The following is a 14,211-nucleotide window of genomic DNA, read 5'->3' as shown; positions in this document are numbered from 1 at the left end:
GGGGTTAGGTTGCTATGAACAGACAACATTCTCGATCTTTGCAATATCCTGTTAATTAAGTAAAAGTAAGCTGGCTACAGATCTGCAGATACAACACAAGGTTGAGTGCTATAAAAAATTTATATGCAGAAAATATTCTACAAGTAACCATAGGCAAGGCTCTATAATCAAGAGAAGGAGGAAGGAAAAAAAGAACTAAGAATCCTGCCTTTTGGCTCCCTGGGTAGCACCATGGTGGTTGGGAAGAACCAGTGTCTTAAGGAGCAAAAAGGGAGCGAAGAAAGCGGCAGATTCATTTCCTAAGACAGTCTGGTGTGATGTGAGAGCACCGGCTATGCTCAACGTAAGAAACACTGGAAAAACACTAGTCACGGGGACTTAGGAAACAAACTCACATCCAATTCCCTAAGGGCTGGGTTTCTGAAAAGAGCCTTGGCCATCTGCAGAATGATGAAGGTGCACCTAGAAAATTCAGGCTAATTACTGAGGACGTTCAAGACAAAAACCGCCTCATTTCCCTGGCATGCATCTTACCCGAGACAAAATGTGCTCCACGGTCAAAAAACATGGCAGACCACGATCAAAGCGCATGCCGAACTCAAGACTACCAATGGTTATTTACTTTGTCTGTTTTGTGTTGCTTTTGCTAAAAAAGGCAACAATCAGATTCAGAAGACCTCTTATGCTCATCACCAACAGGTCTGCTGAATTTGGAAAACGATGATAGAAATCACAGCCTCAAGATCTGCAAAGGACTTGAAAGAAGTGGTCAATACACTGATTCCAGAAAGCATCAAAAGACACAGAAAAGGCCTGTCAGTCCATTTATCCATTCCACGAATGTCTTGGTTAGAAAGTAAAAATGCTGAAAAAGCCCCAACCTTGAATTAGGAAAACTCATGGCACTTCGTGGTGAAGGCAGTAATTCTGGAAAAGCTATAGGGATTGAGACCAGTGATCAAGTTGAATGAGCCAATGGATACGAGCCACCAGTACAAGAATCTGTTTAAAATTCACACATGTAATGGTGACAAAAAAATCTTATTTGTGATCTTTAGCTTCTGATCCTGCTTTTCACAGGCCGCCATGGACAAGCTAACCAGACAGATTCCAAAAACTGGCGGGCTAATACTGCCAGTCTTCCCTTATCTTTAACAATCTTCTTTTTTTCCATCAACATATCACCTAGTTCCATTTTTCACCATGGTTAGACAGCAGTTATTGCAGAGATGACCGGACACCAAAATAACTTAGCCTGTGCTGGGGTGGTAGGTCTACAGATGTTTTTCTTTTTTTATCTCCTTTTTTCCAACATTTTCCAGATTAAAGAGTACATACTGCTTTTGAGACCAAAAAAGGGAAAAGCTATTTACAAGGGACTATGGACACTGGCTTCTCAGTGTCTGCAGGGTATTTCAGTTAGCAGGCCAAGTCAGCTTCTCCAGCCTCATCCCCTTCTACGTTCTTCACCACAATCTAAAATCCAAATTCAAGTGTCACTCCATTCCCACACCAGACTTGGGTCTGAACACCCACCCACCCTCATCTCTGAGGGGCTGCAAAGCTCTATGTCTATGAAGCTTTCCCCAGCTTGCTCTGACTTTCTGCACACAACTCCTCTGCCCTCCCCACTCTCTGCCAGAGCCACCCAGGACTCCAATCACTCACTGAAGATGTAAATTACTCAGCACTGGGCACAACTACAGCAATAACCAAATGAACGAATACAGAGAAAGCGACATCGAACAGATACAATGTTTTCATACAAGTCCAACCCATTTGCCAACACACCATCATAATAACCTTACAAAGAAAGCGGGGGGTCGGGGGGTAATTAAGGGGGGAATTAACATTCTTCAGCCAAGACCCTGCTCAGACATGGAAAGCAAACCCTTCTTTGTGGGAGAACAGTTATCTCCCTTGGCACCATCTCCAAAGTCCCAAGACTTCTTAAAATAAACCAAGCTAGCCTACTTCACCTTAAAAATAACAGTAATAATGAAGGCTCAAGACATACGGACAATCATGATCTAGTAATGCTATATTTAGATGAAGAACTGAGACCAATGGAAGATGTCCTATATGTGCAAACATGCTCAGGACACCTAAGGAGTCTGGACAAATGACAAGGGGTCAGAATACTGCTTCAACAGGTGTTCATGTTGACAACATACATAAAACTAAGGCTCACATGCCCTTTGGTTCAGTTAAGATGATGATGCTAGTGAGGCAGGGGCATTCTAGCCTTATCCCAACCTGACCTTCCTTTGAAAATCAGTGAGTGTCCAAAAATGAGTATGATGGGAGCAAGGGTTCCGAACAATGGTAACAGAATCCTGCCACCGTGGGGCTGTGAGCTCAACAGAAAGCAAAGACTAATAGGAAATATGTCTAGACAGACACCTAAGGCAAAGAATGGAAAGGGTAACTGGAAAGAAGCCAAATATATTTGTGTACCAGGACACCACCCATGGCCGTCCAAGAGCCTCCACCGCCTGCCAGGCAAGTCTCTGAGAAGGGAGGCAGTCCCTAGAAGAATATCCACAAAGCAAACGCAGAAAAAGACCCTTTGTGAAAAAAGCTGCTAGCCCAGAGCCACACCTAATGGGAGGGAACTAATGTCATATTATCCCCAAGGCCCCAGACTCAGACATAGACATCAGCCTTATCTGCACTTTCCACACCTCCTGGGTCAACAAATCTGGGAAGCAAACTTCACATCAACATCATTTTTGCACGTGATTTCCAGGTCAGAGGTGTTGGGTGTGAGTCAGGAAAATGAAAAGATTTAGCCTTTGATACAGGCCAGACTAAGAGGTAAAGTTAAAGGGTAGCAAGAAGAGTGGCATAGCTTTTCATGCTCCCCAACCAAGTGCGTGCCCCCGGAGCTGGAGACAGCTTCTTTAAATACAAACAAGAACCCTGAAACACCCACAGATGGGATCTGAGTGTTCTGATCTTGGCAAGAACTCCGGGAAAAAGGTGGCCAAGCCTTATGATGCAGGAAAATCTCTACCACTAGAGGCCCCACCTTGGGCAAATGTCCAGAGTAGCCCCAAAGGAGGAAGACAGGCAGCAAGGGCAAGGTCGAGTGAGCTGTCGTGTGAGCCATGGTGGGCGTTTCATCATGGAAAGAGAAGGTCTGAATCCAGATTCACAAGCCCCGTGGTCGAGCAGCTCATTTCCCGGGAAGAGCAGAGAGTACTAGCGCAGTGTATTCGGAGGTCAGAAATGCGGATTCTAGCGCCTACCAAACTCCAGATCTACGAACTCGGATAAATGGGCCTCAGCCTCAAATAAAGAGAAAGGACTAAACACAGAAGTTCCTGCCGAGTCCTAAAACGACAGCTCCCCAACGGCCGAACTGGCTGCAGAGATTCCCCTGGAGCGACCCCTCACACAGGGCCACGTGCCAGCCAGCGAAAACTGTAGTGAGCACTGCACAGCTGTCACGCTGGGGGCTGAAGACCCAATAGTCACCCTCAGGCCGTGGCTGCCAAGGCCACGGGGGGGACTACGACAGTCACGGCCACCACAACGACTCAAAAGTGAGACAGCCAGGTCCGTCTCTGCCAGGCTAGCACAAGGCACACCTGCAACCTTGGTACCACCTAGTCCTTCCAACAGGCGATGGCTCACAGTGGCGCCCTGAGGGCTGGAGGAAAGGCTGCTCTACGCTCTGCGTGCCAAGTTCGACAAACTGGGAAGTCGACTGTCTATTTAGAAGAGTCCCATTTAAAAAGAGGAAGCAATGCCAGGCGTGTACACGTATGGGAGTTAAACACGGGTCTGCCTAGAAATTGTCGGTTCAGAGGAGCCAGTTCCCTGTGGCCATGTGAGTTTTCTGCGCACAGTGTGCGGGCGGGCAGCTGGGGGGGAGCAGTTAAATCAGGGATCCCTGAGGCAAGGGCCATAGGCTGTTTAGTCTATACTAAGAAGTTTACAAAAGCTGAAGGGGACACCCGGGTGGCTCACTTGGTTGGGTGTTTTCGGCTCAAGTCATGATCCCAGGGTTTCAAGATCGAGCCCCATGGGGACCTCCTCACTCAGCGGGGAGTATGCTTGGGATTCTCTCTCCCTCTCCCCACCTCCAGGCTCTCTCTCTCTCTCTTTAAATAAATATATCTTTAAAAAACCAAAAAAAGAAAAAGAAAAGAAAGAAAAAGAAATGAAAAGAAAAAAAAAAGAAAGTTGAAGGTATCAGGAAAAACTGGGAGAGTACAACAATGTATGACAGGTAAAAAAAACATGTTAGGAAGGAGCCTCTGGGAATAAGGATCCTAACACGGAATTGAAAATAATGAGAGGAAGAATCTGTAGCAATCACTAAAGGCATATTCTTTCCAGATTCTGGGCTTCTATTTTCGTGGCCTCTCCATTGCTTTTGCGGGGCCTCTTTCTCTGCCTGTCCCTGGAACACTGCTCCGAGGTCTGTCCGGGGCCCCCTCCCTCATGCTCCACTCTGCGGCCCCACACGCCCCCATGCCTCCACCTGGACGTGTCACCAGTCCCAAACCCACTCCGGCCACCCTCGTCCCCTGCTCCTTCTCAGGGAGCCCACCGCCACCAAGCATCGGTGCTAAAGCTAGAAACCTCGGCAACTGCAGGCCGGGTGAGTACAGGACACTGAACGATGGAGAGGGAAATGACACCTGCTCTCTGACCAAAGTCTGAGAGAACCACCTTTAGGTCCCACCTCAAGGACCTCCCTTCGCTCTGCCGGGAAAGGCTGCCAGGTCGAAGGGGAGAGGGACGACTGTCCGGAGCCGGCCACCGCGAAGAGCCGGGCCTTACCTTTGAGTCGTAGGCAGACTGTTTGATGACCTCGGGCGCCATCCAGAACGGGGTACCCACGAAGGTATTCCTTTTGATCTGCGTGTCCGTCAGCTGGCCTGCCACCCCAAAATCGGCCAGCTTCACCTCCCCGTGCTCCGAGAGCAGGACGTTGGCAGCTGCAGAGTGAAAGCCGAGACGCCCCGATGTTACCTGCCGGGCGGTTCCACCCGCCGTGGGTTCGGGGGCCCGTGGTTCTGTCGCGGGGGATCGCAGGCTCGCCGAGGGCCAGCAGCACCGGTGCGCTGCAGGGAGATGCCCCCGGAGCCACCCAGCCCAGGCGTGAGGAAGGCAGTCTCCCCACACGCGTGGGATAACCTCCCTCGGGCAGAGAAGCACGAGCTTAGCTCCACAGCACCTTCCCACCCGCCCGGGGGGGCTTCCGAGGAGAACAAGCAAGATGCCTCCTTACCTTTAATATCTCTATGAATTTTCTTCTCAGAATGCAAATAATCAAGTCCTTTCAGGATTTCTCTTAAGATGGTAGCAATCTGAGTTTCATCTAAAGGGCCAGGTTCTAACTAATAAGAAAAGAACAATTAAAGTTACTTAAATGATCATCTTGGTTTTTTTAAAAAAGACTATTTATTTGAGAGAGCGAGTGCGTGCAAGAGAGAGCGTGAGCTGGGGGGAGAGGGAGGAGCAGGGTCCCCGCCGAGCAGGGGGCCCGATGCGGGGCTCGATTCCAAGACCCTGGGATCACGACCTGAGCCGAAGGCAGGCGCTTCACTGACTGAGCTACCCAGGAGCCCCTCAAATGATCATCTTAGAAATAGTCTGAGGTGGAAGAACCGAGGCCCGAGTTACACAGACAAGATTAAAATCTAAAAACCTCTTCAGCCTGAAAGAGACATTTTGTCTAAACAATTAAAACATACTAAAAGGACCCACTGCCCCCACCCCTGCAACAAAAAAGTGAAAAAAGCCATGGAGGAAAAGCCAGCTGAACAGAAGTCAGGCCTGGGGGCCAACTGCCTTCTGAGGTCACCCCTGCCCTAGGACTTTCCAAATCTGAAGTTTGAAGACCTGGGGGAAGAGAGCTGACAGGGGCTCAATGCCTTGTGATGGGGGTATTTTTTGTGACATAAGGAAAATAGTAGTTATTATATTACTCCAAATATTATATTGCCTCAGACTAGCCTCCGAAAACCTTTATTGTGAGAAACTCAAAAGAATTGATACTGATGCCTTAAGGTTATAATCGTATAAAGATGTAAGGAAGAAATGTCACATGCATACATCCCCCCTTTAAAAGGGGGAAATAAGATCCAGAGCTCAGCTCGGAATGGGTTAAGAGCCCATCACCACCACACGGCAGGGAACTCAACCACAACTAATAATTACACGAATCAGCAAAACCACCTGACACTCCCTGAAAGACTAATAAGGCAGCCATCAGAGAGCGGCCAGAATTCTCATAATTCACCATATGATAATCCTTGGTGTTGTTCTATTTTTAGATCTCAGAGTGAACGCCATCATCACCCAAATTCTCACACTTCTGTCAAAGGAAGCCACCACCCTATGACATTCCAAGTAACTTTTTTTAAAAGATTTATTTATTTTAGAAAGAGAAAAAGAGCGAACGAGCACGAGCGGGAGGGGCAGAGGGAGAGAGAATCGGAAGCAGACTCGGCCCGGAGCCTGACGCGGGGCTCCAACCCATGACCCTGTGATCACGACCTGAGCTGAAGCTGAGAGTCGGACACTCGAGTGATCGCGCCACCAGGGTGCCCTCCCTGTGTAACTTTCTAAGACAGATGAGCTTTACAGCCTGATGTGAATACGGAGAACCCATAGCTGCTGGGGGAGGGAGGTGACAGGCAAAGGGGGTAAAGTGGAGTAGGAGGCACAGACCAGGACCCTGAGATCATGACCTGAGCTGAAGGCAGAGGCTTAACCCACTGAGCCACCCAGGCAGGGGGGTTGCTTTAAAGGGAATGAAACTAAGATGTTCTTTCCACATGAGCATTCGACTGACACACGGACGCTGTCCTGGACAGACAAGCTGACTTGTGCATCTCAGGGCCTCGCAGGGAAGATGGCGACAGAATGGCTGTTTCACAGGCCTGGGGCGGGGGTCAGCAAGGCTCCCCTGGTCTCTTGGTGACAGCCGGACTCCTGCCTGGCACCACCTTCTGGTTCATCCGGGGCTCACAGGCCCAGCTCAGTCTTCCATAACAGGGTCCAGGCGTGCTAGAGGGAAGGTGGGGGAGCGCGGGGGCTTTCTCAAAGCCGGCCACTTCTCCTAACCCGCTGACCCCACAATCTCTGGGACTCTGGCATCAGGCAGCAGCGCCCTGTGACCAGGCCGACCCCCCGGCAGTCTCCCATGCAGGATACAGGGCCAGACAACGTTGGGGGCACACTGGTTCTACGAGACGTGATGGGCTCGGAGAAGGTCACACCCTTGGGCCAACTAGCCTACCAGGAAGGACCCAGTTTCTAATTCAGATACTGTCCAGGGGCTCCTGGGTGGCTTAGTCGGTGAAGCGTCTGCCTTCAGCTCGGGTCCTGATCTCAGATCGAGCCCGGTGTCGAGCTCCCTGCTTAGTGCGGAGTCTGCTTCTCCCTCGCCTCGGCCCCTCCCCCTGCTCCCGCTCTCGCTTGCTCTCTCCCCCTCTAAAATGAATAAATAAAAAATCTTAGGGGCACCTGGGTGGCTCAGTGGTTATAAAGCCTCTGCCTTCAGCTCAGGTCATGATCTCAGGGTCCTGGGATCAAGCCCCCCATCGGGCTCTCTGCTCAGCAGGGAGCCTGCTTCCCCCATCCCACCTCTGCCTGCCTCTCTGCCTACTTGTGATCGCTGTCAAATAAATAAATCTTTTTAAAAAAAATCTTAAAAAAAAAAGGTACCGTCCAAAGATTACCTCAGATGAAGGCAACACGTTGCACACTTTATTCCACAGAACCTAATTTTCCCCCAAATTATATGACCAAGAGTCTTATTTTCAAGAAACATACATTAAACTACTGTTCCAAAGAGCACAACCTGAAGACCCTGCCTTGTCCGTCTCCCCAAAAGCTGCTTCTGAGTGTTCACAGGACGAAGACATTTCATTACTCAGAAAGGGGAACAGGCACTTTTCTCATAACCGGGGAGAGTGGGGGGAGGGCAAGGCTGCTCATGCGCGTGCGTGTGCAAGTGCGTGTGCATGCGCATGTGCAAGTGTGTGTGCATGTGCGTGCATGCATGTGCTTGTGCATTGCAAGTGTGTGTGCGTGTGTGCATGCGTACACATGAGCGGGTGTGCACGAGCACGCTCTTATTCACGACACCAGGATGCAGAAGGATAATCCAGTCATCCCAAATCCTATCACGGAGCACAGGTTTCATTTCCTCCTCCGGCAGGGTACCCAGATCATGAGGCACGTCTGACTAGACTTGGATTTAACCACCCCTCCCTTCGGCTATCAAGTCTCTGGAAAGGAACAGCAACGCCGCCTGCGGCCACCACCAAGAGGAAAGAAAAGAAGCAGGGAAAACTAATTAAAACCCTTTCCCTGGATCATTAAGTGCTGGCTCTCCAGTTAATAGACACATAGTTACGCCCTTTTAAACGTGACCTAAACACCACCCACGGGTGATTTATATGCCATGGGAAGGTGGGAGAGACTCTATTTACAGGGCAAGGAGATCCTCCGTGCTGTCAAAGACACTGCAGAAAGTCTGCAGTTGTTCTGGACCCAGACCTCTCCGCAGGTGGGGAAGCCCGGGGTGAGCTAAGTTCACAGAGCGATACGTTAACCTCTTCCACCACTAACATTTCTAAGCAATATCAACGTGGCGGTCTCTACCATGAAGAGGAATGTGGGCTTTTCAAATAATTTTTGTAAAAGAAAGACTCCCAGGAAAAACACTGAGATTGCATCTCACTTCTGGGTGACTTCGAACTCCCTCTCCCCCGAGTCTGCTTTTCCCTCCCGAGTCTGCTCTTCCCTCCTTCCTCTGCAATGCGGACCCTCAGCCAGGCACGCAACTAGGGGCCACCCGGGCCAGGGTCCGCGGCAGCAGGCTTCACCGTGTGACTAACTCTCACTCATGGGATAGGCACAGAAGTGACAGCCCCTTCCTGGTCTTGGCCTTGGAAACACTGGCAGCCAGTGAGGACAGTGACTGGAGACCACGGGAAACCACAGGTTACAGATGGCAGAGCCACCGTCCAGAGCAGGGCCCTGACGACCACGTGGACTGGAGGCCAGTGACCGCCCCCCCCATGCGGGACAAACAGAGTGGACCCATGAACAAGGTCAGGGTTAGACAGTTGAAAATCTGCCTACAACTTCTGACTCCCCAAAAGCTTAACTACTAACAGCCTACTGTCGACTAGAAGCCTTACAGATAACATAAATGGTCTCTTAACATTCGTTTTGTATGTTACGTGTATTACATAGTATATTACAGAAGAAAATGGTATTAAGAAAATCATAAGAAAGAGAAAAATACACTTACAGCACTGTCCTGTACAGGGAAAATCTGCATGCAAGTGGACCCGTGCAGTGGAAACCCGTGTTGTTGCAGGGTCAACCAGCCCTCTCTCCTGTTGGAGACACTGTTCGGGGGCCACTGCAGTAACCGCTTAGCCTAACATTAACGAACAGGCCATCTCATTGCTTTAAATCGTGCTGCATGTTCATTTTAAGTCTGTCAACCATCTCTTGCCTGATCGAGTAACCACTTCACGGCGCAGGGGTTCTTCTAAACTAGACTCCAAGGCCAGCCCTGACAGTCTCCTGCAGAGACTGAGCTGTCACTACCGATCTCCCAGACTCCGGCTGTCTGCTGCGGACGCTCCCTGCGAGCCGCCCGATCCACCCCAGCTGGCTTCCTTCTCCCTGCAGCACTTTCCGACATACAATCTGACTCTCTTCTCTCAGTAGAATACGGCTCCGTGCCAGGGGGATTTCCTTCTGCCTTGCTCACTGCCGAAACTTCCCGTGGCTGGAACAGCGCCCAACACGTAGCCGGCACACAACAAGCATTTTCTGAATGAAAAATGAATTCACCTGAAACCTATCACATTTCAAGTCATGAAGTCTTCAACCTCACAATACCTATTATATTCGTAAGTCAGGGCACCCCAGAAGCAGACAAAACTTGAGAAATTATTTACACACGTGCTTTTCAAACCAGAGCCCAGCGTTTCCTTACAGTGCCTTCTAGGGCTTCGATGGGGAGCCAAAGAACATTTTATTTCAATTTGTTCGTTACCTTTCAAATTAAAAAAACAATCAACGGATCGAGCACACTCATATGTGTGCATTCAAAATAAAATATATGCTTATTTTACTCAAACATTCCTGGCTCCTAACAACTCAGCTACATATGGGGGGCACCTGGGCTGGCTCCGTCAGAAGAGCATGCAGCTCCTGATCTTGGCATCATGGGTTCAAGCCCCACACTGGGTGCAGACATTACTAAATAAAACAACAAAATGAAACAAAACAAAAAACCTAAACTGTGTCTGAAACTATTCTTCATGCCAGATCCCATCTTTTGCTGCTCAAGTAACGGGTTAAGGGTATCAGCTGCATTTTCTTAAAGTCAAGAAGGATGCAATTCCAGCACAGAGGAAGAGCAGCTCCCACGGACACACCCTCCAACAACATCAGTGTATCTTCTGCCCCACAGAGAGAGGCCCCAGCTGCGCCCAGACAACAGGACTGGGAAGTTCAAGGGTGGGACAGCCCCTCAGTACCCCACAAAAAGCAGATCTGTGTGAATTCCACAGTGGAATTTATGAAGCCTTCTGGTTGTGTCCTTCGACTTATCTGTGGGGCCCATGATTTACCTATAGGCCAAGCTGCAGACCAGGATCCTCAACCCATCTTCAGCCTGGGGTGAAGTCGCTCTCCTCTCTCAGGTCACTTCCAAATGTATAAAACGGCAGGAGGGGATCAGGTCTGCAGTTCTCCTGCGCTCCGACAGCTGACACCACTGCTGCCTCAGAGGGCTCGGGGGCAGGGGTCTGCGGAAGCACGCTCATACCCAGACAGCTCCCTACCTACGACCCAAACACCCCACTTCCCACTGGGGAACATCCAGGCAATTATATCTCTGTCTCACATCCCATCCTGGAGCCGGCCTCCCTGTGGAACCTCAATTCCAGAATGACAAGCAAGCCCCCCTAAAAGTAACTACCAGACATGGTCAAAAGGCAATGTCAGCTGAAGGAGGGTGGCCATCGTCCTGTCCCAGGCTACAGTGTCATTAAGGTTTAAGGCAAGGAATTCAACTACCATCTAAGAGCGTAAGTAAAAAGACCCGATAACCACAATGCAGAACGAAAACGCAAAAAACAAATTTGCACACGGTACTTCAACACCCGTACGGACAAGAACGGGAAGGGGTTGCAGAGACAGCTGTCCACCTCTGACCAGTCTGAAGCCTTAGACCAGCTTTCATTCTGTTAGGGACTGAATTGTTGTGCCCACCCTCACCACTAAAAATTCAAATGTTGAAAACCCACCACCCAATCTGATGGTTTTAGGAGGTGGAGCCACCGAGTGGTGATGAGATCACGTGTGTGGAGTCCTCAGGGAAAGGGTTAGTGCCCTTCTCAAGGATAGGCCAGGGAGCTGCTCTGGGGCTCTCTGCTCTGCCTCATGCAAAGATACAAGACACCACCCTCAAGCCAGGAAGCAGTCCTCACAAGACACCAATCTGCCCATGCCTGAGCTTGGACTTCCCAGCCTCCAGTGGGAACTGTGAGAAACCCACGTTTGTTGTCTGAGTCCCCAGTCCACGGTAATCTGTCATGGCCGCTCAAGCTGACTATGTCAGCTGCTGAGTGCATGAAGAGAAAAGATGAATCTAGAAAGTCAAGCTACATGCTCTGAGGGATGGCATGGCCCTCTCCCTGACCAAGGCCCTCTCCCTGACGTGGTCGCCTTTCCTCCACAGACCCTGACAAGTGAGGCTCCTCCAAAGCCACATACACATATTAGCAGTATGCCTCTTACCAGAGAGACATTTAATAAAAGCAAGGTTAATTTTTCAGGAAAAAGCCCCAGAATCCATATATTCAGCTACATGGTATCCAATATTATATGCAATAATATTCTCATTCTTAAAATCTTTCATTAACAAATAACAGACCCTCTCAAAATAATCCTAATAGTTTTCAACATTCAAAAAGTAATTCTTGCCTCCTATTATTAATGGGTCATCTGTGCAAGTTGGGGACCAGCCAACAGCAAGGGGATATGAGAAAGATAAAACAAAGTCAGAGGGACGGGATGGACAATGTGGGGCCAGGAAAGGCCCCAAGCTTTGCAGCTGGGCACAATGAGGTCCAAAGTCCAGTTTTATTTGCTAGCTGGGACACCCAACCTCTCAGCCTCTCCACTGGCTCGTCAATTAAAACAAGATGATTCAGGACGTCCAGAAAAGGATGCCTGGCTCTCGTCAATAGGGCCATCAACGTGGATGATGGATAGCAGTCTGCTGGGACTGATACCAAACAAGATTTTTTTTTTTTAAAGTGGAGAGTTCTACACCTCCTTCCAATTGTAATGTCTTCAAAGCTCCAAAGGCAGTTGCCACTAAATAAATTACTGTGGCATTAAGAATGAATCAACCAGGGCAGCGAGGCTAGAGCTGCTTCTCTGAACGGCTCTGTGTGGAGGACAGAGTCCCGGCAAACAATCTCCCGTGTGCCACAAAGGCGGTGCCCTCAAGGTAACAGTAAATCTAATTACCCAAAATGAGATTATTTTCTACATTCCTGTAGCAGTTCCCACAAAGGTAAAAAAATGTTAAACTCTTTGTGTCCTGTATTTATGGAAAAGATGCAAAGCAGGCCATGAAATTTATCCAGCTCTTCTGCTGCTTTTCTCATTCTAATCGTTGATACGGTATTAAATCCTTTCTTAAAATTTCCCCTTGAACACTACTTAGACTGATTGCTTTCATGGTTTATAACATGATAGGCTATTTTAAAATTGGGTACGTGATACTTTTAAAGATACATAAAGTTTTAGAGGTTTACCTTCCCCCCAAAAAACGACTCATTGCTACTCCCACTGTGAGAAAGAAATCTCTTAACCAAAGGGCTTTTCTTTCCTTAGTGGATAAAATCTGTGTAAGACTATAACCACTAAAACACACAGGCTTTCCAGCAACCACTCTGAGAGCAGGGAAAGCTGCAGGCCCATCAGCCAGACAACGGTCACCTTCTAACACGAAAGTGACAGACAAGGCCGGTCCTAGAAAAGACCACGTGGGCACCCCAAGCCAGCCCTTCCAGGACAGGTGCTGAGTGCGCTGATTCCACAGCATAACCACCGTGGGGACAAGATGTCAAGTGCTAAACAACTATGGGAGTTTTTTAAAACTTGTTCTGCCTCCATGTGTTTCTAGGACAACTTAAGCGATGCTTACGGTTCACTGCTGATCTGTAAGCTTCTGGCCAGAAGCCAACATGCAGCCACGTTTCACTGAGAGCAGCAAGGTGCAGACTGGGGCTCTGAGGTCAACCCCTGGCGAGCTTCCACTGGCTCACATGTGGACTGGCAAGAAGGCCCAGGGCCAGCCAGGGGACAAAACCGCGGGGGTGGGGCCGGCTCCACTGTCAATGCCCCACCAGCGCCATCAAGGCCACCACACGTGCGAATAAAAAACAGGAGTGTGCACCCCCCAGCAAGCCCTGGGGCCCGGCCACTGCCCTTCATCTGCCTGCAGCTCTGGGCTGTGCAGGACTTGGACCCAGGCTTGGCCCCCCGCCCCGCTCCCATGGGTGACACCACTCTGCCACGGTCACAGGCTGCCGGCCTGCCTGACTTCTGAAATCAGGGACGTTTTAAAAACCCTGGTTCTAATTAATTATAAATGAAAATGCTACAGGTGCATTTCGGAAGCTAAGCTACTACTATCTGAAATACGAAACAATAACGGGATCTCCGCTCCACAAAAGTTAAAAGCAGTTTTGGAAAACAAGCTAACAAAGGGTTCCCAAGGAAGGCAATGATAGGATCCTTCACGGCTTCTACGAACAAATTCACTGGCTTCCCAGGAAACAGCAGAACTGGTTTCAAAAGTAGAACTAGGGGCTCCCTGGGGGCTCAGTGGGTTGAGCGCCCAACTCTTGGTTTTGGCTCAGGTCACGATCACAGGGTCGTGAGATCCAGTCCCGTCCCCCCCCCCCACCACCACACTCAGCAGGGAGTCTGCTTGGGATTCTCTTCCTCTGCCCCTCCCCCCACTCATGGACATTTTTTCTCTCAAATAAATCAATCTTTTAAAAGGGGGAAACTATAATTTCCAGTAATATTATTAGAAACGAAATTATAAGGAAAAGTCTGGTCCCCTTTCTGTGCAACTGAAGAGGGAAACACAAGTGGATAAAAACAGAATTACCTTTACAACCAAGATTTATT

The 14,211-nt window shown here is 49.3% G+C and overlaps 1 protein-coding gene across 3 annotated transcripts in view; it reads right to left on the bottom strand.

Moving 5' to 3' along the window:
• The window catches only part of STK24 (serine/threonine kinase 24), a 114,697-nt gene that overhangs the window by 16,556 nt on the left and 83,930 nt on the right, over window positions 1-14,211 (bottom strand). For 2 of the 3 annotated variants that reach the window (XM_032864121.1, XM_032864120.1), the window contains exons 4-5: window positions 5,246-5,354; window positions 4,795-4,952 (exon numbers count right to left, since the gene is read on the bottom strand). The exons of the other annotated variant lie outside the window; for it this stretch is intronic. In XM_032864121.1, coding sequence (XP_032720012.1) covers window positions 4,795-4,952; window positions 5,246-5,354 — 267 coding nt within the window. The remainder of the gene's footprint in view (window positions 1-4,794; window positions 4,953-5,245; window positions 5,355-14,211) is intronic. 3 annotated transcript variants of the gene reach the window in all.

The sequence above is a fragment of the Lontra canadensis genome, unplaced genomic scaffold (assembly GCF_010015895.1).
Source record: "Lontra canadensis isolate GAN:19392208 unplaced genomic scaffold, GSC_riverotter_1.0 scaffold26, whole genome shotgun sequence".
NCBI classification, from domain to species: Eukaryota; Metazoa; Chordata; class Mammalia; order Carnivora; family Mustelidae; genus Lontra; species Lontra canadensis.
Note: the sequence above shows the minus strand (reverse complement) of the source record. Positions and strands in the feature narration are given on the sequence as shown.